Genomic DNA, 25,851 nt, shown 5'->3' with positions numbered 1-25,851 from the left:
AATACTAAGCCTAAGATACCAACCTAATGACTAGAACCCACAACCACTGCTTTTCTAGGCCACAGTTCTAGCAGTGTGAGCCCAAACAGCTAATGGCTTGCACCACGGTCACATCCTACTTTACAGCTGCGCACACATGTTGCTAATCTATTAGCGGTTCTCACAGGCTTCTCAGGTGCCCTCTACAAGGAACATTACATTGTCAACCAGGAAGTGGAAGTGGCAAGCTTTTAAAGCTGCAGTCCAAGCAATATCCTACACGTGGTTTTTAAAAATAAATAAGTTCTGTACTATGAGAAAATACTCGTAGCTTTTTTTAAATAACAATTCTAAATGACATTTTTAATGTATTATAATGTAACAAGTGGTTTTGTTTCTATAGCAACCATTTACAAAGTCACACCTCCTCCTGAAACAGGCTGTGGCACACCCCTTTTTGATTCCTGCCCTCTCTCTAGCAGTGCACCAATTGTATCTAGTGACTGCCTGGTCACATGATCTTTCACACAGAACTTTGCATCTTTGGACCTCTTCTGCTGCACCAACAGCCATTTAGTGAACTCCCGAGCCGAATCTTCGCCGATCGATCACAGCAGAATGGATCGATCGTCAACTTCGCTAATCACTTATTGTGTGAATTGTATTGATGCACATATTAAAGAGAAAAATTATAATAATAATTTAAAAAAAAAACAACAGTAGCTTGGACTGCTGCTTTAAAGGAAGCCAGTTTCTGGAAAGGACTAATGTGCCTATTAGATTAGTGACTAATGACTGGAATAGTGTCAGACCAAACAGGACTAGAACTGACAACCACTGCTTTTCTAGGCCACAGCTTTAGCAAAGTGAGATCAACAAGCTGATGGCTGGCACCACAGTGACAGCTGCACTTCACCTTGTTCCCGCCCTTCACCTTGTTCCCGCCCTTCACCCTGTTCCCGCCCTTCACCTTGTTCCCGCCCTTCACCCTGTTCCCGCCCTTCACCTTGTTCCCGCCCTTCACCTTGTTCCCGCCCTTCACCTTGTTCCCGCCCTTCACCTTGTTCCCGCCCTTCACCCTGTTCCCGCCCTTCACCCTGTTCCCGCCCTTCACCCTGTTCCCGCCCTTCACCCTGTTCCCGCCCTTCACCCTGTTCCCGCCCTTCACCCTGTTCCCGCCCTTCACCCTGTTCCCGCCCTTCACCCTGTTCCCGCCCTTCACCCTGTTCCCGCCCTTCACCCTGTTCCCGCCCTTCACCCTGTTCCCGCCCTTCACCCTGTTCCCGCGCTTCACCCTGTTCCCGCGCTTCACCCTGTTCCCGCGCTTCACTAATTGTGTGTGTCAGAAAACATGTTCTATTTAATCTCTATTAGAAAATGAAGAGAGAAAAGGCCTAGCCTTTAGAGGAGGTGTACCCCTAAATACTCCAAGTGGGTAAAACACCCTATAGAGATGTATAGGGACCTGGACAAAGTAACCTTTAATACATATACTGTACAATTAAGAACAATGAGACAGGACCTCCCCAGAGCTGCAACACAGAGGATACATTAACGTACAGTAATACAATGTATCCGCAATGTGTTAACCTGAGTTACAAAGTTACAACATTGACTAAAAACACAGAATTAAGTGAATAATAAAAGGAAACGTAATTATAAAAACCCCACGATTGGAGGGTGATCACAGCACAATGTGTGCTGTCCTAGTAGTGAGAGGATGTCTGTGATTTGAGCTCCCACAAAAGGGCATCAAAAAGCATATACATTCAACACTATTTATTGGTTTATTTGTTTAAAAAAAATAATAATAATAATTGGGTTTCTAAACCTTTAGGGCACTGTTTAATTTAAACGCTTGGAGTTAAGTTATTTTTGGTTATTTATTTGTATTTTTGTTTTGCCCCAGGTAAGTGCAGCTGAGTAGCCCAGCTCAGCGCACTCCCTTTGCCCCTCCCCCCTCACTGGTTCTTTATTTTCTGTGTTTGTTTTGATTAATTTGTATTTATTTTTGCACAGTTATTTAATTTGGTGTCGGGAAGGTTTAGTTTGCTTTTAATTTATTTTACCTCGGAGAGAGAATCAGCAATGAAAAGTAAAAGCAGCTTTAAAGCAGTTCAAAAAATATTGCTGTAGTAGTAAGCACTGCCCTGCTGTCAGGCCGATAACCCTCTCACCACATTGCTCTCTCTCCTGGAAACCCCTTCCCCTTTACTATTTAATTTTAATTGTTTGTTTATAAAATGGGGAATGGTGTTAATTAGCCCCAGGGACAAAAAGTGCACCCTGAAAAAATAAGTTGCAGCCCTGCAGTAACCAAGCCAGGGACCTCACCATTAAGCACCCCTCCTTCTAGTAGCACCCACACCCCTGTGGCCCCTTCCACATCATGGGCACAGGTGGTGTGTAGTGGAAGTGCTACCAGCCCCAGCACTGTCACCGCTGGGGCACAGCTGAGCAGGAAGCATGGGGTGCAGTGCTATATGTCAGGGTCCCATGGCATAGGGGAGTATGTAAGGGCTATGGCTGATATAGTGGGCCCCTCTAATGTGGTGGCAGCCAGCCGCATGTATGGCAAGGCTGTACTGTTTCTGCGTACACTGGCTGCCACCCACAATGTTATACAGAGGGGCATCACTATAGGAAGGACCTTTGTCCCAATAGAACCCGTAGAAGGACTGGGCACAAGGGTAATGCTATCTAATGTGCCCCCCTTCATTCCGGATCCCCTTCTGCGCCCCCACCTGCAGGTCCTAGGAGAAAAAGTCTCCCATTATTAAAATACCGCTGGGCCGCAGAGAGAGAGAGAGAGAGAGAACTAAAACAGGTGCTCTCTTTAAGAGGCAGGTGCAGCTGCATCTGCCTCAGGGCGCAGATAGCATCGAGGGATCCTTTGGGGTTCCCTTTGAGTGGATGCTGTACCATGTGTTCTATAGCATGGAGGTGAGGTGCTTCTTCTGCAAGGAGCTGGGGCATGCTCATTAGAGTTGCCCCCAGGGGATATCAAAGCAATCAGCCTCGGCTCCAGCACCTAGCACCCTGTCCCACTGAGCCCATCACAGTGGGACACTCAAAGGAAAAAAGCCCCCGCCCCACCCCCCTCCTCCCCCCGGGAGCCTGCTACTCCTACCACCAAGGCAGCCTCCAAACCTCCTCCTTCCCAGTCACTACCATGAGTGGCTGTGGCAAGACCCATTGCTACAGCTATAGGAATGAAGGGAAGAATGCCACCTTGGCCCCCGAGGTCACAGCTGTCCTTAAAGCACACCCTACCCCCATTATAAGCATTCTTAGTGGCGCGGGGTTGACAGAAAGTGGCCTTGCCTCTTCTGGGAGTGACATGAATGATGAATGGGAGGGGCTTTTATATGAGACACCTCCCCCTAAAGCAAAAAGGAGGAGCGAAACAGCGCCTCCTCAGCAGGTGGCATTGCCTTAAACAACTGGTGCTGAACCGGTGCCAGACCACACACACTTCTACTTCCAGACACAGTGGGGGTTATAGTGGACGAAGGTCTGGAGATAGACCAGGGGAATGAGGGAGCCCCCCAAGGTTCAGTGAATAAGCAGCAGGCTACTGCTGCAAGGCATCAGAGCATGCACCTGGACTATAAGGGGGTCCCCAACACTACCATTGCTAAATGGGGGGTTACTGTCCATAATGAGGTGACATTTTAGGGACATCCCCATGGCTATCCATCTACCGCCACTTACCAGCCCTTCTATTAATACGTTGAAGGGTCCCACTGTAGAGATCCCTTCCCAGGAAGCCACTGAGCCCTGCGTCATCCAGGCTGCACAGGTAGCAGTAGATGAGGCTGTTAAGGCACTTCATGCCTCTGTGGCTCCAAATAATACCGGGGACGCCACACCCTCTGCTGCTCTGCCTCGAGCCACTCCCCAACATGCCCTCAATATGGCACAGTCAGTGCCACCCTCAGGTCCCACTATAGAGGGTGAAATGGATCCTCCTTCTCAGACACCAAGAGGAGGGTACATTACAATCAAGCTGGGAAGGGTAGTCCCCGCAGAGGAGGGCGGGGATAAACTCCTCAGCCAGGAGGAGCCCGGGAACTTGCACGTTTTCTGGAGAAAACCCTCTATGGACATAAAGAATCGAAGATGCCATTGGCCCTCAAGAAGTGGGGAGATATCAATTTCATCATTCGCTCTCTCCGTGTGTACATGAGGGCGTACATGAGGGCTAAACACAGGGCCAGTAATTCTGGGAGCTTGGAGCAAGTCCAAGCCCAGAAATTCGGAAATCAGCTGCGAGAGTACCAGGCCTCACGAGGAATTGCCTCTGTGGCTGGTCAAAGCAGCCCTCCCGACACACAAAAATCATGGCTTTGCACATCAGCACACGCAATGTTAACGGCTGTAGGGAGGGTTTCCGCAGATTCCAGGTGCTCTCCTATTTGCTAAAGGGAGGGTTCTTGGAGTTTCCTGCAGGAGGCCCATACCACTCCAGTGGCTGAAGCCAGCTGGCATCTGTAGAGGCGAGGCAGGGTCTTCTTCAGCCCCCTAACTTCATCTTCATGTGGGGTGGTGACTCTTTTCTCCGAGTCCTTCCACCCAGAGCTGCTGTTTGTCAAGGCTGTAAAGTGGAGTACAGTATGATCCTGTCTCACGGTCCTGTACCCCCTCTCCCCCCCTGCAGCCCCTCCCCCCCTGCACACTGCTGATGGATGTGTACAGTATGATCCTGTGTCTCACTGTCCCTTACCCATTCTCTCCCCCCCCCTGCTGATGGATGTACAGTATGATCCTGTCTCACGGGTCCCTTACCCCCTCTCCGCCCCCCGCACACTGCTGATGGATGTACAGTATGATCCTGTGTCTCCCTGTCCTGTACCCATTCTCTCCCCCCCCCCCTGCTGATGGATGTATGGCCCTGTAGACACACTGTCCCTTTCACCCATTTATTGCCCTGTCTGTTTGTTCCTTCTCTGCATCATCTGCCTTAGATGCCATCTAGTTTTTCTCTTTATACATCTGTGTTAAACTCATTGAATCTCTGTAAATCAGTATCGCTGACCTGAGGAAGAGAGGAAAACTCTCGAAAGCTTGTCTTATAATATCTTTTGTTAGTCCAAATAAAAGCGGTATCACTGAAGTACTCATTTACTCTGCACTATTGTAACTGGACTAACACAGCTATTTCTACTTGATACATATAAACATAGAAATTGACGGGACCACTTGACCCACTTAATCTACCCCTTGTCCTATCCGCTGTGAAACCTCTGACCCTACGTAGAGCTTTTGGTTTCTTTCATATTTAGGGTTTCCTTAAATTTTTTAAGTCCATTTCGTTTCTCCTTCTCTAAACCTTGTAGAAATCCCTTACACTTCAAACTTTTTTTTTTTTTTTTTTTAGCAATGTAAGGACACTTGTGACCACCTGTAACAGGCAGATATCTTGGTTGCAAAATCGCACTCAAACTACGCTGAGGTTATGCAATACCGAGGGGCGTCATGTTCTTCAATGCAGGGCTTATACTTTTTAGCTTCATTAACGTCTTCAAATAACACCCGAGTACACAACAAACACCAGCTAATCACAGCCACAGACTTACTGATTGATGGCATGTTTGACAGTGCCACATATTGTGGCTTGTAGGTAAGAGTGATGTTGAAAGTAGCCTTCATCGCTGGCTCATCAAAGCAGGGAAAGGACTTCCGCGCATCAGGTGCCTGCATCTGAGTGGTAGCGATGACCCTGTCACAAAAAGCACAGGTTAGCCGGGAAAGGGGTCAGTTTACTGTGTGACACTAATGCATTTAGTAGTGTCCAGTGAGGATGGACATTCTTACATGAGCCGTTGTGCAAGATTCAGCACTGATGCAGATATCAATATTTTCTTTTTATTACATATCTAATATTCCTCTTTAAAAAGCGCTCCCCTTCTCTTCTTGTACAGAAATATATCAGAAAGGATTTGATACTTTAATAGCAAAAGGGGACATCCATGCACTGATGGCAAATGGTTAAAGATGTGTAAATAACCTGATTTGGGTTTACAAGGAATGAGTTCTGCTGCATTCAAGCACTATGTCTAGTAATTGCACTTAAAGCATGAAAGGAGGTTAAAAAGACCTGCACAGTGGCGCTCCACCCATGACTTATCGTAATATTTTGTTTCTAAGAGATTATGATTTTTGTTCGTCTGTAGTTGAAATAATAACTGATGGTCAGATGGATCTGCAATGCATTTTGGAGAAAAAAATCTATTTATTTTATAAGCAGCACCATATTTAATACTGTAATTGGTACAGTAAGAAAATACAATACTTCTTAGCACTTTAAGAATGATACTATGAAGCTGTACCATATACTGAATGACATTATAAGGTACCTGTTCTGCCTACAGGCTATAAAGTTGCACTGTTCTAATGATACATAGTTATAGTTTCCAGTCTTACTTGACAATGTTGTCTTCTACATATTCACTTCGATAAAACCCAGCGAGGTCATCCTTCAGCTCCCCAGTGAACATAGTGGAGAGAGAGTACTCTTGACCGGTTTGCAGGTTTTCAGCAGCTTGTACCACCAAATACTGTGTTGACACCTCAAGCCATGTTTTAAGTAGAGTCATCTCACGACCAGTTGCTTCCTCCTTAAGAATAGCATGGGATTCATTGCTCGTGGTATAATTCAGATTCTTGCTGTGAATCAGTACAAGGTTGGTTGTTTGAATGCATTTGAAGAAGACCGTGCTTTCCCCTTTGAAGATATAAAGATTATCATTGTTCTTTTCCAGGTAGGGTTGAAGTTTAAGATTGTAATGATGTGGTATCAGGGATTTTGGAAGCCTTGGCTTGTTCCAGAGTTCATTAGGTTGAGTGGTGGTGGTCAATAAGGTGCTGGTTGTGGCTGCGGTTGAATGTGTTCCTAAGGTGCTAGTTGTGGCTGCGGTTGAATGTGTTCCTTCAGTGGGTTTGGGCTGCTCATCATTCTTGGTCTTTTCTTGAGAATACACAACTGCAAGAGCTATAATCGTGGCTACAGCAGCCACTGAAAACAAAATGCCCACAATTGCTAGGACCTTGCTAACATAAAACCCCTTTGCCATTTTGTTGGGAGAAGGTACAAGGGGCCCAGTGCAGGGCTGTGCGGTCCTTTATATCTCCTCCAAATAGACCCAGATGGCTAATTGGTGAAATATTAACTAGATGGAGCAAAGGTTGTAAGCCGCTCAGCTGTATGATCTTGTCAAATCTTCAACAAATCTACACATTGACAGACTGCGCAGTTAATATTGGAGTCGGATTGATATCTTCCTGTGAAGACAAAAATAAAGGTTGTATTTAGCTACCATAGAAAAAATAAAATAATGTTAACTGAGATATTATTTTAGAGAACAAATACAGCCATTTATGTTTGCACAGTTAAGTTATTAGCTATATGTTGTATTTTTATGTGCTAGGTGTACAAAATTATGCTGCCAAACGGTTAACTTGTCTTATAAAACCATTCTGGTCCATTCAGCAGTGACCTTGTGATACAGCAATGGGAATTCATTTTGTCATCATGAAGCCATTCAAAAAATGTCTCAATTGTCAAAGATGCTCAGTTTACCCCGTGTTACTATAACAATGGGAGTGGAATACACATTCCACTTTTCAAAGATATGTGACATCTATCTACTTTAATAAAAGTTTTTTTTTGTTGCATTTTCAATCTGATGCTTTAATGTACGTGCCAGCATCGTGACAGCATCGTGACAGCATCGTGACGTGTTCAAAGTCGCAAAGTGCTAAAAACAGTATCAAGAACTGGTCAGCACAAAAATGTAATTGAAACCACTTTCCAACAGTGGCTAGAAATTGTAGTCTTCTACTGGTCACCCAGTTCGAAGGGCAATTACTTCAACCCAAAAGGTACAAGTCCTCTTGAAAACATTGTTGTTATTTTTTTTTATCAATGTAGTCCAATGATAAAACAATGCAGGGATTTGATCATGCAAACTGTACATTGTAATCCATTTCAGTGCAGCAAGACAGAATGAATTAGCAGCTGCTATTATGACATTAGCTTTCAGGACCACAGTATGTTCCTATTGATTAAAATCATCTATGTATCATCTTTTAAATTGGTCAAAAAATGGAGGAGCCACAATCAGCAAAGAATCCAGTTTTTCCTTAAGCCAACGTGGGCAGCTTAACGCAGCGCTTCAATGCAATGTGCGCTTAACGCAGCGCTTCAATGCAATGTGCGCTTAATGCAGCGCTTCAATGCAATGTGCGCTTAACGCAGCGCTTCAATGCAATGTGCGCTCAACGCAGCGCTTCAATGCAATGTGCGCTCAACGCAGCGCTTCAATGCAATGTGCGCTTAACGCAGAGCTTCAATGCAATGTGCGCTCAACGCAGCGCTTCAATGCAATGTGCGCTTAACGCAGAGCTTCAATGCAATGTGCGCTTAACGCAGCGCTTCAATGCAATGTGCGCTTAACGCAGCGCTTCAATGCAATGTGCGCTTAATGCAGCGCTTCAATGCAATGTGCGCTTAACGCAGCGCTTCAATGCAATGTGCGCTTAATGCAGCGCTTCAATGCAATGTGCGCTTAATGCAGCGCTTCAATGCAATGTGCGCTTAACGCAGCGCTTCAATGCAATGTGCGCTCAACGCAGCGCTTCAATGCAATGTGCGCTCAACGCAGCGCTTCAATGCAATGTGCGCTCAACGCAGCGCTTCAATGCAATGTGCGCTTAATGCAGCGCTTCAATGCAATGTGCGCTCAACGCAGCGCTTCAATGCAATGTGCGCTTAACGCAGCGCTTCAATGCAATGTGCGCTTAACGCAGCGCTTCAATGCAATGTGCGCTTAACGCAGCGCTTCAATGCAATGTGCGCTTAACGCAGCGCTTCAATGCAATGTGCGCTTAATGCAGCGCTTCAATGCAATGTGCGCTTAACGCAGCGCTTCAATGCAATGTGCGCTTAATGCAGCGCTTCAATGCAATGTGCGCTTAATGCAGCGCTTCAATGCAATGTGCGCTTAACGCAGCGCTTCAATGCAATGTGCGCTCAACGCAGCGCTTCAATGCAATGTGCGCTCAACGCAGCGCTTCAATGCAATGTGCGCTTAATGCAGCGCTTCAATGCAATGTGCGCTCAACGCAGCGCTTCAATGCAATGTGCGCTTAATGCAGCGCTTCAATGCAATGTGCGCTCAACGCAGCGCTTCAATGCAATGTGCGCTTAACGCAGCGCTTCAATGCAATGTGCGCTCAACGCAGCGCTTCAATGCAATGTGCGCTTAATGCAGCGCTTCAATGCAATGTGTGCTCAACGCAGCGCTTCAATGCAATGTGCGCTTAACGCAGCGCTTCAATGCAATGTGCGCTCAACGCAGCGCTTCAATGCAATGTGCGCTTAACGCAGCGCTTCAATGCAATGTGCGCTTAACGCAGCGCTTCAATGCAATGTGCGCTTAACGCAGCGCTTCAATGCAATGTGCGCTTAACGCAGCGCTTCAATGCAATGTGCGCTTAATGCAGCGCTTCAATGCAATGTGCACTTAACGCAGCGCTTCAATGCAATGTGCGCTTAACGCAGCGCTTCAATGCAATGTGCGCTCAACGCAGCGCTTCAATGCAATGTGCACTTAACGCAGCGCTTCAATGCAATGTGCGCTTAACGCAGCGCTTCAATGCAATGTGCGCTTAACGCAGCGCTTCAATGCAATGTGCGCTTAACGCAGCGCTTCAATGCAATGTGCGCTTAATGCAGCGCTTCAATGCAATGTGCGCTTAATGCAGCGCTTCAATGCAATGTGCGCTTAATGCAGCGCTTCAATGCAATGTGCGCTCAACGCAGCGCTTCAATGCAATGTGCGCTTAATGCAGCGCTTCAATGCAATGTGCGCTTAATGCAGCGCTTCAATGCAATGTGCGCTTAATGCAGCGCTTCAATGCAATGTGCGCTTAATGCAGCGCTTCAATGCAATGTGCGCTTAACGCAGCGCTTCAATGCAATGTGCGCTCAACGCAGCGCTTCAATGCAATGTGCGCTTAACGCAGCGCTTCAATGCAATGTGCGCTTAACGCAGTGCTTCAATGCAATGTGCGCTTAATGCAGCGCTTCAATGCAATGTGCACTTAACGCAGCGCTTCAATGCAATGTGCGCTCAACGCAGCGCTTCAATGCAATGTGCGCTTAACGCAGCGCTTCAATGCAATGTGCGCTCAATGCAGCGCTTCAATGCAATGTGCGCTTAATGCAGCGCTTCAATGCAATGTGCGCTCAATGCAGCGCTTCAATGCAATGTGCGCTTAATGCAGCGCTTCAATGCAATGTGCGCTCAACGCAGCGCTTCAATGCAATGTGCGCTTAACGCAGCGCTTCAATGCAATGTGCGCTTAATGCAGCGCTTCAATGCAATGTGCGCTCAATGCAGCGCTTCAATGCAATGTGCGCTTAATGCAGCGCTTCAATGCAATGTGCGCTTAACGCAGCGCTTCAATGCAATGTGCGCTTAATGCAGCGCTTCAATGCAATGTGCGCTCAACGCAGCGCTTCAATGCAATGTGCGCTCAACGCAGCGCTTCAATGCAATGTGCGCTTAACGCAGCGCTTCAATGCAATGTGCGCTTAATGCAGCGCTTCAATGCAATGTGCGCTCAACGCAGCGCTTCAATGCAATGTGCGCTCAACGCAGCGCTTCAATGCAATGTGCGCTTAACGCAGCGCTTCAATGCAATGTGCGCTTAATGCAGCGCTTCAATGCAATGTGCGCTTAACGCAGCGCTTCAATGCAATGTGCGCTTAACGCAGCGCTTCAATGCAATGTGCGCTTAACGCAGCGCTTCAATGCAATGTGCGCTCAACGCAGCGCTTCAATGCAATGTGCGCTCAACGCAGCGCTTCAATGCAATGTGCGCTTAATGCAGCGCTTCAATGCAATGTGCGCTTAACGCAGCGCTTCAATGCAATGTGCGCTTAACGCAGCGCTTCAATGCAATGTGCGCTTAACGCAGCGCTTCAATGCAATGTGCGCTTAATGCAGCGCTTCAATGCAATGTGCGCTTAATGCAGCGCTTCAATGCAATGTGCGCTCAACGCAGCGCTTCAATGCAATGTGCGCTTAACGCAGCGCTTCAATGCAATGTGCGCTTAATGCAGCGCTTCAATGCAATGTGCGCTTAACGCAGCGCTTCAATGCAATGTGCGCTTAACGCAGCGCTTCAATGCAATGTGCGCTTAATGCAGCGCTTCAATGCAATGTGCGCTTAACGCAGCGCTTCAATGCAATGTGCGCTCAACGCAGCGCTTCAATGCAATGTGCGCTTAACGCAGCGCTTCAATGCAATGTGCGCTCAACGCAGCGCTTCAATGCAATGTGCGCTCAACGCAGCGCTTCAATGCAATGTGCGCTTAACGCAGCGCTTCAATGCAATGTGCGCTTAACGCAGCGCTTCAATGCAATGTGCGCTTAACGCAGCGCTTCAATGCAATGTGCGCTTAACGCAGCGCTTCAATGCAATGTGCGCTTAACGCAGCGCTTCAATGCAATGTGCGCTTAACGCAGCGCTTCAATGCAATGTGCGCTTAATGCAGCGCTTCAATGCAATGTGCGCTTAATGCAGCGCTTCAATGCAATGTGCGCTCAACGCAGCGCTTCAATGCAATGTGCGCTTAACGCAGCGCTTCAATGCAATGTGCGCTTAATGCAGCGCTTCAATGCAATGTGCGCTTAACGCAGCGCTTCAATGCAATGTGCGCTTAACGCAGCGCTTCAATGCAATGTGCGCTTAATGCAGCGCTTCAATGCAATGTGCGCTTAACGCAGCGCTTCAATGCAATGTGCGCTCAACGCAGCGCTTCAATGCAATGTGCGCTTAACGCAGCGCTTCAATGCAATGTGCGCTCAACGCAGCGCTTCAATGCAATGTGCGCTTAACGCAGCGCTTCAATGCAATGTGCGCTCAACGCAGCGCTTCAATGCAATGTGCGCTTAACGCAGCGCTTCAATGCAATGTGCGCTTAATGCAGCGCTTCAATGCAATGTGCGCTTAATGCAGCGCTTCAATGCAATGTGCGCTTAACGCAGCGCTTCAATGCAATGTGCGCTCAACGCAGCGCTTCAATGCAATGTGCGCTTAACGCAGCGCTTCAATGCAATGTGCGCTCAACGCAGCGCTTCAATGCAATGTGCGCTTAACGCAGCGCTTCAATGCAATGTGCGCTCAACGCAGCGCTTCAATGCAATGTGCGCTTAACGCAGCGCTTCAATGCAATGTGCGCTTAACGCAGCGCTTCAATGCAATGTGCGCTCAATGCAGCGCTTCAATGCAATGTGCGCTTAACGCAGCGCTTCAATGCAATGTGCGCTCAACGCAGCGCTTCAATGCAATGTGCGCTTAATGCAGCGCTTCAATGCAATGTGCGCTTAATGCAGCGCTTCAATGCAATGTGCGCTCAACGCAGCGCTTCAATGCAATGTGCGCTCAACGCAGCGCTTCAATGCAATGTGCGCTTAACGCAGCGCTTCAATGCAATGTGCGCTCAACGCAGCGCTTCAATGCAATGTGCGCTTAACGCAGCGCTTCAATGCAATGTGCGCTCAACGCAGCGCTTCAATGCAATGTGCGCTCAACGCAGCGCTTCAATGCAATGTGCGCTTAACGCAGCGCTTCAATGCAATGTGCGCTTAACGCAGTGCTTCAATGCAATGTGCGCTTAACGCAGCGCTTCAATGCAATGTGCGCTTAACGCAGTGCTTCAATGCAATGTGCGCTCAACGCAGCGCTTCAATGCAATGTGCGCTTAATGCAGCGCTTCAATGCAATGTGCGCTCAACGCAGCGCTTCAATGCAATGTGCGCTCAACGCAGCGCTTCAATGCAATGTGCGCTTAATGCAGCGCTTCAATGCAATGTGCGCTCAACGCAGCGCTTCAATGCAATGTGCGCTTAACGCAGTGCTTCAATGCAATGTGCGCTTAACGCAGCGCTTCAATGCAATGTGCGCTTAACGCAGTGCTTCAATGCAATGTGCGCTTAACGCAGCGCTTCAATGCAATGTGCGCTTAACGCAGCGCTTCAATGCAATGTGCGCTTAACGCAGCGCTTCAATGCAATGTGCGCTTAACGCAGTGCTTCAATGCAATGTGCGCTTAACGCAGCGCTTCAATGCAATGTGCGCTCAACGCAGCGCTTCAATGCAATGTGCGCTCAACGCAGCGCTTCAATGCAATGTGCGCTTAACGCAGCGCTTCAATGCAATGTGCGCTCAACGCAGCGCTTCAATGCAATGTGCGCTTAACGCAGCGCTTCAATGCAATGTGCGCTCAACGCAGCGCTTCAATGCAATGTGCGCTTAATGCAGCGCTTCAATGCAATGTGCGCTCAATGCAGCGCTTCAATGCAATGTGCGCTTAATGCAGCGCTTCAATGCAATGTGCGCTTAACGCAGCGCTTCAATGCAATGTGCGCTTAATGCAGCGCTTCAATGCAATGTGCGCTTAACGCAGCGCTTCAATGCAATGTGCGCTTAACGCAGCGCTTCAATGCAATGTGCGCTCAACGCAGCGCTTCAATGCAATGTGCGCTCAACGCAGCGCTTCAATGCAATTTGCTGAACAATCACTCAAAAGTAGATGTGTTTGTCAATAAATGCGCAGTATTGGCTGCTCCTGTCTGCAGTACCTGGAAAGGCCACACGGTGGCGTAGAAAGGTTAATAGATACGTAGAGGAGTGAATGAGTTTGGGAGAGGAAAGCTTAACCATTCCAACAAACACATTCAGAAAGATTTTTCATAAACTCTTTCTACCGTAGTCACTTTCTTTTTAAATTCTTCTCGGACGCCCTTTATAAGAAAGGTTAATGGCTGCACAAAGCTCCCATATAATAGCAAAAATTATGATTGGTTATCTTGATAAAAGGTTCAAGAGTGGACCAAAACATTGATCTTTTTAAATCAAAAAATGTACTTTTCGCAATATAAAGGACCTCTAGAGTGCCATCAGTTTTTGCTATATATAGTATATGATGAATGTTTGGAGTGTGGATTCTTCTGGAAGAGCACCCATGGCAGAGTATACTACAGTATCACACGTGTGTGCTCCTATCCCAGTATCACACGTGTGTGCTCCTATCCCAGTATCACACGTGTGTGCTCCTATCCCAGTATCACACGTGTGTGCTCCTATCCCAGTATCACACGTGTGTGCTCCTATCCCAGTATCACACGTGTGTGCTCCTATCCCAGTATCACACGTGTGTGCTCCTATCCCAGTATCACACGTGTGTGCTCCTATCCCAGTATCACACGTGTGTGCTCCTATCCCAGTATCACACGTGTGTGCTCCTATCCCAGGACATGACACAAAGCTCCCAATAGTGCAATTACAATTTTGCCAGACACTATACGCTTAAGGGCAGATATGCAAAGCTCTGTTAAATGAAGGCAAATACCGTGACATACATAGATAGGTAACGAACATTAGAATCCCCGAGTATCACAGAGATCCGCAAAGCTAATGATATGCAAACACAAGTCTGTAGCATCGGAATAACACCTGCAGCATTGGAATAACACCTGCAGCATCGGAATAACACCTGCAGCATCGGAATAACACCTGCAGCATCGGAATAACACCTGCAGCATCGGAATAACACCTGCACCATCGGAATAACACCTGCACCATCGGAATAACACCTGCAGCATCGGAATAACACCTGCAGCATCGGAATAACACCTGCAGCATCGGAATAATACCTGCAGTAGCCCGTGTGACAGTAGTGGCAAACTGGTTGACATAATAAAGTTAAAGCCCAGCCATTAGCCCCATCCATCTGATGGGTCTGTAAGATTTTCCCTGCTGATCCATTTTCCTGTGACTCATTTGGCCAAAAAACAAATGTATTACATCGTTTAGACGCACTTTGTAAACTCTGTATTCCCTGTATATAATGTACTGCGTGTGCTTCTCTGTATTGTGTATTTCTGTGTTTCCTTGGTGTTTTAGGCCGGGGCCATAGAGGGGTGAGGAGAGCGGATGCGCGCTAACGCTGAGGCTCGCCTGCTTATGTCAGCGCGATTCCACGGACTTGCAGGCGAGCCAGCATGCGCGAAGGGAGCCGGGGGGAGGTGGTTGGAGGCGGGGCAGTGACGTCGCTGGGCCAATCGCCCGCGACGCACTGACATCAATATCACGGCGCTGACGTCACGGCGGCGTGACGTTGACGCTGCTTAAGGCTGATTGGATGTTTTCAGCCGACAGAGCACTGAAAAACAGCTTGGCGCTTGGCTGAAAACTCCAAAGCTCGCGTGAGCCTCCTCTCAAGGCATCCTCATTGAGGATGCAGGGGCTCAGCGCGGAGCGTCCGGATGCCTCAGCGCTGCTTGTCCTATGGACGCAGCCTTAGGCTGGTAACACACTCAGCCTGCAAGGCAAGGAACCTGGACTCTCGCCCATCGATAAGTGGGAGCTGCAGGATTGGGGCACATGAGAGCGGGGATGGGCAGTCCTCGTGCCTGGTAGACGTTGGTCCAGAAAGTGGAGCCATTATCTGCCCCAGATAGCAAGGCGCCGATCTTGGGGGAGATATCAGGCGGACCTGGAGAACAATGGCTGGGTATGAGTTCGCTAGGCGCTGTTCTGTTGGTCAGTTTGTAATCCCCACTCGTCTGTAAGCCCCACACCCCTTCCTCGTGCTATGCTAACCGGACAGTCATTGGCCACCCAGATTGGCCACCACAGGGGGCTGTAATTGGTCCCCGTTCAGCATTTGTGCAGTGATTGGTCATGACTGACATGTTCCATGCTTTCCTATGGAGACAGGGAAACCATGTAAAGTGGAGCAGGTCTGAGCTCCCCAGATTATCCTGTGGTTGGCATGTAAGATGACTAAGCGGTGTGTCCGGAGTACCGTGGACATGCTTAAAAAAGCTGGAGGTAGCTGAAGTGGAAATTAGTCAATTACGCGGCCCACACTAGGCAAACAGGAGAGGGACCACCAGCTCAGCTCGACCTCGCGATCGGCGATTAATAGAGGTCATTGCCCCTGCCCAGGTTGTGGGACTACCAGGACTGGTAGATACCGATCTTCACAGGGATCAACCTGGTAATTGAAAACACAGTATATACCAATCTCATGTATACATGTCACTTTTTACACAACCTTGTAGATCAGTCCTAAGTTTACTGTATTATTGGCAGTACAGTCACACATACATGTGGTGAGTATTTTGCTAAATAGCCTATATGTGCCATGCGTAGAACTCTTCATATGAGTGGTGCAGAAGGTTTAGTGAATTCCATATTGTTCTCTGAGGATGAGACCCAAACCTTTAACCACTGTTAAACCAATTAGATTGTAAGCTCCTCTGAGCAGGGATTCCTCTTCCTAAATGTTATGTCTATGTCTGAAGCACTTATTCCCATGACCTGTTATTTATATTATTTGTTATTGATATGATTACCGTGAATATACTACTGTGAAGCGCTATGTACATTTATGGCGCTTTACAAATAAAGACATACAATACAATACTGTTATAGTAAAATAGTAGGTACTAGTCCAATGCCCTAGATCAGGGTTCGGCAACCTGCCTCGGCTCTTTCAGCACCTAGATGCGCATGTTGTGTCTTAGTGACTTATGGAGTATCGCTGCTTGATAAATATGTAACTCCCTCAGAGCCGGAGGGACCTGCAATACATTGTCATGCAATACGCATTAGCAAACCCCAATATCTCTCAGACCTATTGAAACTGATTGTCTTTCACCACAGATTACATTGTACACTCCCTACTGTAGCTCAGCCCCCCTCTTACGTTGTATATCTCTGCCTAACCAATTTTGTATCTTCTTAGTTTTGAGTTTGTATGATTACTATTTTCTTGTTTTGTTTTCCCAAAAGAGAAAGCTTACTTGCTCAAATTACCTCCACTCTGTCCCCACTAATATATCATAAGACCACAGCCTAGAGCTCTCCTAACAACAAAGACCAAAGCCTCAACATTACATCCATGAACCTCCAGCCACATGGAACAGAAAATAAGTAGGTCCTGGGAGAGCTGTGTGCTGGATACCAGCACCAGCTTCGGGTGGCTGGTTGGATTCCATCCTCCTCTCTGCTAGACATAAAACACCCTCGTAAATATAAATCACAAGGTAAACTCCAGTGGGGTATACTAATGTTTTGTGTGTACCAAGACTCAGGAAATGAGCTCATGTGTCAGTCTGTGGTGGGAATTCTTAACCCTTCACAAGGATGCTCAGAGAAGTAAAATAAGGGTGTACTTCAAACTAAACACCGTAGGAGCCCAGTGAACAGCAGTGAACGCATTGTGTCTTAAATCTCAGGTACCTATTCAATAAGCTGTGAAATCCTTTCCTGGTGCTGGAGAAGAGTTCAGCTCAATTCAAAAAATTGGGACTAACATCTTCTCCAGCATGGGGAAGAGCCTTGACACCATACTGGATATGTGGCCCGTGTGTAATGCAGCAGGCAGACGGACTAAGGAAACCCCACGTTCTAAATGGAGGGTAAGCTAAAACACTGGCACATAGTATGCCGTCTCCTGGCTGCAAAACTAAGGCTGCGCTTATACAGCCGGTGACGCGACAGATGACATCACCGTCGTCATGAGTTGTACTTGGAAGTTTAGGTGACATCGCTGGTGTGGAGTATTGGAGCTCCAGACAGCCCATCCTGAGGGTGTTCTTCTGGAGGAAGGAGAAGTGGGAGAAGCCTGTACCCTGCTGCTGTGTGCTGCTGCTGCTGTGTGCTGCTGCTGATCTGCTGTACAGAATAAAGACATTGCTGCTTTTATCCAAGACTGTGTGTGAAATTGGAATCTCTCTTATCTGAGTGGGAATTCTCTGTAAGGGTTCCACCCCATATCCCTGGGGCTTATAGAGATGGAGGCGCTGCACCGTTGCTAGAGAAGATGGAGGCATATACCCCAGAAGCCTGTCCCTGTTATCCCCAATACCAACACGGGAGACTCAGGCCCTCCTGTTCCTCACAGCTAAGCACCACCAACATGCATGTAGCCAGCCCTCACTACACCCTAGGAGGTCCAACCTGCGACCGGGGGGGGGGGGGGGAGGGGGGGGGACATGGGTTACATTTGGAGGCGAGCTGCTGAGATCCAGAACAGGACAGGCTTTCAGCGAAGGCAGAGCTGGAAGAGTGAAGTGCACCTTCCATGCAAGTACTGGAGAGAGTAGGGCATGTAATACCAGGGGTAGTCAGGGGAGCGTGGATTCCCGCACAGTACGCCCTGGGTGCCCTAAGAGGGTGTTGTAAGATGGGTGTGGAGCTATAGCTGTCCTAGTCCCTTGAGACAGATAGTGTGAGGCAACTAGGGGGGTTAGCCTGTTAACTAGTCCAGAGACCATGGCCCAGGGACCGCACTATGAGTGGCCAAAAGTAGGAGACGCCCGTACCTTAGGGAGATGCCCGGGTATACTAGCCAACACCCACATAAAACACACCACAGAGTACTTGCAGGAACCGTCAGCGAGTGCGGTGCACAGAGAAGGAGTTCTGTCTAGCCTGGGGTATGCCACATCATATCAGTGGGCAAACAGTCAGAAAGAGCATGCAGAGAGCGTTCAGTGAGCAGTGTGAGAGCAGTCAGTGTCTAGGAACGAGTTATGCACTAGACACTGAGAATAGTGCAATTATACATTTGGAGGGCTCATCAAAGATGGCGGCCGTCACCACATGTGCTCCGCGGAGCATGAAAGAGTTAAAAATGGCGACCGCAGCACCATCCACGGCCCAGCAGTTAGCAGCCGAACTAAAATGGCGACTCCCGCCAATTCTGGATCGCGCAAGTGAAGCGTGCAAAGAGACTGTCAGAGAAATGTGGAGGGAGATGTGCAGGGGTTTGGCGCCAAACCCAGATCCCCTGCAAAAGGAGCGGAGCGGCGCAAAAGGAGCGGAGTGGCGCGAAAGCCCACCCACCTGTGTTGTGACTGGCCGACAGACAAGGCCACGTCACACTGAGAGAAGGAGTGCCCCTCCTCTTGTTTCCACCAGAGGGAGAGGGCACAAGGAGAGCCAATCAGGAGTGTCCTCCCCAGCGAAGGGAGGGACCGGAAGTGAGAGCGAGGAACTTCACTTCCATCTGGCATTCGAAGAGCAAGGAGCTGAAACACTGAACTGTTCCAACCCTGAACTAACTATGTCAGAACTAAGCACGACGGTCTTCCAACTCCCAGGAGGCTTCCTGGTGGTGGAGATCGAGGGCCGAGAGTACCTCCGGTGCCTGTGCGTCCACTGCAGGACACCCGGAACGGCCGCAAGCACCAAAGCACGATGCCCACAATGTGGCACATACTACCTATGGCCTAACGAACCATGGCCTATGCAAAAGACCCCTCGGGGTGCCTCTCCGGAAACACTAACGGAGGTGGCGGAGACAGCGGACGAGGCTGCCCTAGTTCCCTGAACCACTACTGAGGTGGGAACCCAGGCCCAGCCGACTATCGAGCCGAGAGAAACTCCGGCGGAGAAGAGCATGACCGCAGTGGAGGTACCGGAGCGGGCCCGTTTCGTACCACTAACCACTGGCGGGGCAGCAAAAGACCCGGTGACTCCCTAGAGGAGGTTCCGATCAAGTCGTCTTCGGAGGAAGAAGATGGCGTTTCATCGGTGGCGATGCGACTACCGGCGAACCACCCGAGCTGTAAGAAAGATGGCGGTCCACTTACCGGAGAGAAGGAGCAGACGAGTCCGGACACCCACCGACGGTGAGCGTTGGTGCGGCCTGAAGCCCGTAGAAGTCCCACGACCGTGGTGACTCCCAGTGCGGCGGAGACGGGATCCGAGACGGCTCCGGAGGAACCAGAGGTCATCAGCCGGCAGCGGAGCGGTAAGGAGACTCCACCACCCCCTTACTCCCGCCAGGCGAAGAAGGACCCTACGGAGAAGGAGAGGCTCGCAGCCTACTTACCCATCCGCGGACCGGATGATCCACCACCACCCCTTCCGGTCTTCGACGCAATTCCGGTGCGTGACCACAGAGCGGATGGAGATTCCGCGGGCGGCAACGATGACGACACTTCCGGTTCTGGCTGGCACGGAGGGCCGGCGGCCATCCTTGCGGCCCGAGGAGCCGCCATGGCGGCTGCACTTGCCAACCTTGACCGCCACGGCATTCACAGAGGAGCACGAAGCACGCCGGAGAGGGAAAGCAAGAAAGTGCTCAGTGGTCGTGGCATTACCCGCTTGCTGGACATTGATTCGGACATTGCCCCAGCCCTTAGCGCCATCACCCCGGCCACTGCCCCTGCCCAGTCACAAGTCATGACACCGGGACCTAGCGGGGATAAGTTAAGTAAGAACCCCAAGTACTCCAAAGATTTGAGGGATTGGGAATTAAGTGACGAGGGATCTGATGGGGAAGTACCATATGATAATGTGATACGTGTGCCTAACCCTGTACCTTTTTCTAGAGGGAGGACTCGAGGGTCCCATACTACTGTAGAGGCAGGGCCTGTAAGCAAAGTGGTCCACAAAATGAACCCAACCATCTACATTAACGCGAAAGGTAGACGCAGTTGCTCGCGCTCTACAGAGGCGGTCACGTCCGGTGTGTCATCCCAAGCTGAGTCAGAGACAGGTACCTCTAGTGCATTGTCTGAGTAGGAACACCGTGACAAGTGGTGGGCACCCCTGTTCACTGGGTACCACAAAGGTATGGACCGTACCAGGTTCTTGTTAATTAGGAGCAACATAATAGACCATTGGTGTGCGGTAGGTGCCTATACTCCCCAGGAGGTGGCGGATGAGCTAGAACACAGGTTTCAGGAGATAGAACAAAAGATCATCCTTCCTAAGGGGCCTAGTATTTTGTACGATGACATTGCGCCAGTAGAACCAGAGTTTTTGGTACTGCCAAGCAGGTCGGGTCATAGGAAGCTTCCCAAGTTGAGCCGGGCAGACAGGGCTATAGAGGCCAGGTATAGACAGTCACACGGGTACGAGTTCCCTTGCGTGTCTGAACCTATCATGAGTGAGATAGAAGAGCACCGAGATAGCTGGCTCAGAGAGGCTGTGCAAGAGTATCTGCGAACGAAGTTCGGTAAAGCAGGCTACCAGAACGAGGATAAAATCAGTGAGGTAGCCCGAGCTTGGAGTGTGGGGAGGTGCATATACATGGACAGTGTGGTTTATAGGCCAGAATCTGAGTCGGTACAGCCATATTCTGTCACTATAACAGAGCATAATGGGAGGCAGGTACAGAAGCCTGACCCAAAACACTATAACTAGTTAGGTTCTCCATGTTGGGAGGTACCCTTTTCGTGATTACACCATCTGCGTGGATGGTCTGAGTTATGCACACTAATCAAATGAACTGTGTTTCCCAGATTTGTTCACCTGCAGGATGGAGCTGCTAAAGTTAGGTCCAAGTGGGGACCATTGGATTCCACCTGAGGGAGAGTGTAGCCCCGGTAAGAAATGGGGGCTATATATCTTTCTCCTACTGGTGTAAGTCCTGTTAAGGGCAGGCCGCCAGTAGCTATCATGGGTTTCCCCAGCTTCAAGCCTTGCCAGGATTGGTGGAGGTAGGCACCTGACTCTGTAGCTTATGCAAGAGACATAGGGGAGGGGCCTGCTGACATCATGATGGGCAGGGCTGTCTCGATTTAGTGGGCTGCTCCTGTGAGTCTGGAGTTAGTTAGTAGTTAGTACTTTGGGAGAGGAGTGTTGGAGTGCTGCAAGTCAGAGAGAGAGTGCTGAAGCAGAGTCTGAGCTTGGAGCATGCCAGTGAGAGGAGAGGAGATACTCAGCCACCTTGAGTAAAGCTGATAGCACAATAGTGCAGTGGACCAATGCCCCTCACCCTGCAGAGGGTGAGGGGAGAGTTAGCCTCACCCTGAGGGCCTATACCTTGGGGTGGAAGGTTTGGAGTATTGGAGCTCCAGACAGCCCATCCTGAGGGTGTTCTTCTGGAGGAAGGAGAAGTAGGCGAAGCCTGTACCCTGCTGCTGTGTGCTGCTGCTGCTGTGTGCTGCTGCTGATCTGCTGTACAGAATAAAGACATTGCTGCTTGTATCTAAGACTGTGTGTGAAATTGGAATCTCTCTTCTCTGAGTGGGAATTCTCTGTAAGGGTTCCACACCATATCCCTGGGGCTTATAGAGATGGAGGCGCTGCAACGTTGCTAGAGAAGATGGAGGCATATACCCCAGAAGCCTGTCCCTGTTATCCCCAATACCAACGCGGGAGACTCAGGCCCTCCTGTTCCTCACAGGTATGCACCACCAACATGTATGTAGCCAGCCCTCACTACACCCTAGAGGTCCAATCTGCGACCGGGGGGGGGGAGGGGGACATGGGTTACACAAGCATACACCACTACGTGCAGAGAAAGAGAAGTACAGAAATGCTAAGAATGAATGCACCCACATTAAAGTATCAACAAAGACTAGTAAAAAAAAAAAAAACACTTGCAAATTAGCTCACTGGAAAGCATAAGATATATAATTTATACTGTATCCAAGATGGGATCTTTTAAAATTAGGAGCTGGAACATTCAGGGCCTAAAATGCGTTAGCATTTGGTTCTAAACCACAAGATCCAGACTTCATAAACAATTTGACGAGCATAGACATTTTTATTGTCCACGAAACATGGATCCAATCGGAGGAGATGTCTCTCATACCTATGGGCTACAGGCAGCTCCTAGTCCCAGCCCAAAAACACAGAGGTGGGAAACGAGGCCGCCATTCAGGAGGAATCATAATATGGTACAAAGAGGAGCTTAACTGCCAAATAAACCCAATGAAGAGAGGAGATACCCACATGTGGCCACAAATAAAAGGCTCCATGTTCACCCATCTATATGACACATACCTATGTGCAGCATACATCCCCCCCTCCGACTCCCCATACTACAATCCAGACATCTTCGAGACCCTGCAGACAGAGGCAATCCACTTTCAGACCCTGGGTAAAGTGCTAATATGCGGAGACCTCAACGCCAGAACAGGACTACATATCTACAGATGGAAATAATTACATCGTTGGAAATGACACTTGCTGTCATAGCTCTGTGACACGTCAAAGAACCAGCTACGACAGCGCAATAAACAAGAATAGTAAAGAGCTCCTAAACCTGTGTCGCGGTCTGGGACTGTACATCAATGGACGGAAAAGGGGAGACTCTTTGGGTAGATACACATACAGCTCTGTGCTCTGCAGCAGCGTAGTGGATTACGCAATAACCGATATAGACACACAAGCCGTCAGTGCTTTCATAGTCACACCAGCATCACCCCCATCAGACCACAATCAAACCCTGCTCTTTATTAAGAGACCAGACCAACCAAGCACAACACAAAAACACTCTCCAACCTTCATAGCCTGAAAGCCACCTACAAATGGACAAAACAGTGCATCGCGACATACACAGAAACAATCAACAGCTAAGAAGTTGGAAACCTACTCCAAAGCTTCCAGAACACAAACTACGAGCAGAACAAACACGGTGTAAACCTGGTAGCAAGAAATCTCAACAAAATATTCCACCTAATAGCAAGGAAATCAATCCTGAAAAAAACTAGCCCTAACAGATCAACAACAAACGCCAAAATCAAAGAAAAATGGTTTGATAAGGAATGCAACACCCTTAGAAAAAGCCTGTGAACAATATCAAACCAAAAACACAGAGACCCAAACAATACAGAACTACGAATGAGGTACCACCAACACCTGAAGCACTACAGGCAAACCTTAAGGAAGAAAAAACAAAACCACATTGCCAAAAAATTAGAAAGAATTGAAGAAGAATTGGATGAAAATACTTTCTGGCAAACCTGGAAACATCTGGATAAAAAGCAGAATAACAGACACCTGGCCATTCAGAATGGCAACATCTGGAAAAACTACTTTGAGGACCTTTACCAAGAAATCCAAGAAGAAAACCTGATGCAAGAACAAAAACAAACCCTCACCAAACAAACATCACTGGAGAACACTATAAAAAAGATTACCAAAACCCCCTGAACAAACCAAAACCCCCTGGACATACCAATCACAATCCAGGAAATAAAAGAAAAAAGAAAACTAATAAAAACCAAGAAAGCCAGTGGACCAGATGGCATTCTACATGAGATGCTGAAGTACAGCAACTTATCGATACAAGAAGCTCGACTGAAAATGTTCAACCTGGTCCTCACTACTGGCTACTTCCCTGAACTGTGGAATGAAGGACTTATAACCCCTATCCACAAGAAAGGAGACAGGCTGGACTCATCAATTACAGAGGCATCTGTGTCAGCAGCACCTTGGGGAAACTGTTCAACAGCAGAATCCTCAGATTCCTGACAGAGCAGAGTGTACTGAGTAAGAGCCAGACAGGCTTCCTGCCAAACCACCGCACCACCGATCACATCTACACCCTACACAGCCTGATCAATAAGCACGTCCACAACACTAACAAGGGCAACATCTTTGCTTGCTTTGTGGACTTTAAAAAAGCCTTCAACGCCATCTGGCATCCAGGCCTATTGCTGAAAATACTAGAGAGCGGAATAGGGGGGAGAACATACGACACGATCAAAAGTATGTACTCTGAAAACAAATGCTGCGTGAAAGTAAATAACAAAAGGACAGACTTCTTCCATCAAGGCCGTGGAGTTAGACAGGGCTGCAGCCTGAGTCCCACACTTTTTAACATCTACATCAATGAGCTCGCAGCAGCCCTATAATCCTCCTCAGCACCTGGGCTCAACTTGGCTGGAATAGATGTACCACCTCAAACCACCAATAAGAATCTGGATGAAAATATTCAACAGCATCATCACACCCATCCTTCTGTACGGCAGCGAGGTGTGGGGTCCTGTGATATACCCAGAGTCCACAAAATGGGATACCAGCCCAACAGAAATACTGCATCGTGAATTCTGCAAACACCTTCTCCAAGTACACAGGAGTACATGAAACAATGCATGCCGGGCTGAGCTGGGCCGCTTTCCTCTACTGCTCACTGTACTGAAGAGAGCACCGACAATCTGGGCCCATCTAATCAACAGCCACCCACAGTCTTACTGCTACAGAGCAATGAAAACCCAGGACCTCCTCACTAAACCCTGTGCCATCAAACAACTTGTCCTCTCACTCCAAGAACAAAACCCCACACAGATTAACAACCTGCTGAAAAAAGAAATCAACTCAATCGTCAACGAAATGAAGAAGCAGTATGTGACTATATGGGAAAATGATATCCAGCGCTCAAAGAAGCTACCACAGCCTTCAGAGAGAATACACTCTGGCACCCTACCTACTGAAGGTAAATAACTCAAAGCAGAGACAGACCCTGTGTTAGTACAGAATGAGCACCCACAGCCTGGAAATAGAAACAGGCAGACACAGACAGAACTGGAAGCCTTGGGAGATGAGACAGTGCCAGCGATGTGAGCTAGGAGAGGAGTGTGAGAGACACAGGCAGTACTAGAAGCCCCAGGAGATGAGACCTGTTCAGCGATGTGAGCTAGGAGAGGTGTGTGAGAGACACAGGCAGACACAGACAGAACTGGAAGACCCGGGAGGTGAGACTGTGCCAGCGATGTGAGCTAGGAGAGGTGTGTGAGAGACACAGGCAGAACTGGAAGCCCCGGGAGGTGAGACTGTGCCAGCGATGTGAGCTAGGAGAGGTGTGAGAGACACAGGCAGACACAGAGAGAACTGGAAGCCCCGGGAGATGAGAGTGTGCCAGCGATTGTGAGATAGGAGAGGATTGAGAGACACAGGCAGACACAGAGAGAACTGGAAGCCCCGGGAGGTGAGACTGTGCCAGCGATGTGAGATAGGAGAGGTGTGTGAGAGAGACAGACAGAACTGGAAGCCCCGGGAGGTGAGACTGTGCCAGCGATGTGAGATAGGAGAGGTGTGTGA

At 48.6% G+C, this 25,851-nt stretch overlaps 1 protein-coding gene across 2 annotated transcripts in view; it reads right to left on the bottom strand.

The window, feature by feature from the left end:
- ANPEP (alanyl aminopeptidase, membrane) overlaps positions 1 to 25,851 on the bottom strand; it is a 67,929-nt gene that overhangs the window by 34,155 nt on the left and 7,923 nt on the right. Inside the window, exons 2-4 of one of the 2 annotated variants that reach the window (XM_075575138.1) lie at positions 6,880 to 7,263; positions 6,406 to 6,843; positions 5,559 to 5,701 (exon numbers count right to left, since the gene is read on the bottom strand). In XM_075575138.1, coding sequence (XP_075431253.1) covers positions 5,559 to 5,701; positions 6,406 to 6,843; positions 6,880 to 7,055 — 757 coding nt within the window. In that variant the 5' untranslated portion in view covers positions 7,056 to 7,263. Of the gene's footprint in view, positions 1 to 5,558; positions 5,702 to 6,405; positions 7,264 to 25,851 lie in introns of both variants that reach the window. The other variant, XM_075575137.1, reaches the window with a different exon arrangement.

Source organism: Ascaphus truei, chromosome 18 (assembly GCF_040206685.1).
Source record: "Ascaphus truei isolate aAscTru1 chromosome 18, aAscTru1.hap1, whole genome shotgun sequence".
Taxonomy (NCBI): Eukaryota; Metazoa; Chordata; class Amphibia; order Anura; family Ascaphidae; genus Ascaphus; species Ascaphus truei.
The sequence above is the reverse complement of the archived record's forward strand: the minus strand, read 5'-3'. Positions and strand labels throughout refer to the sequence as shown.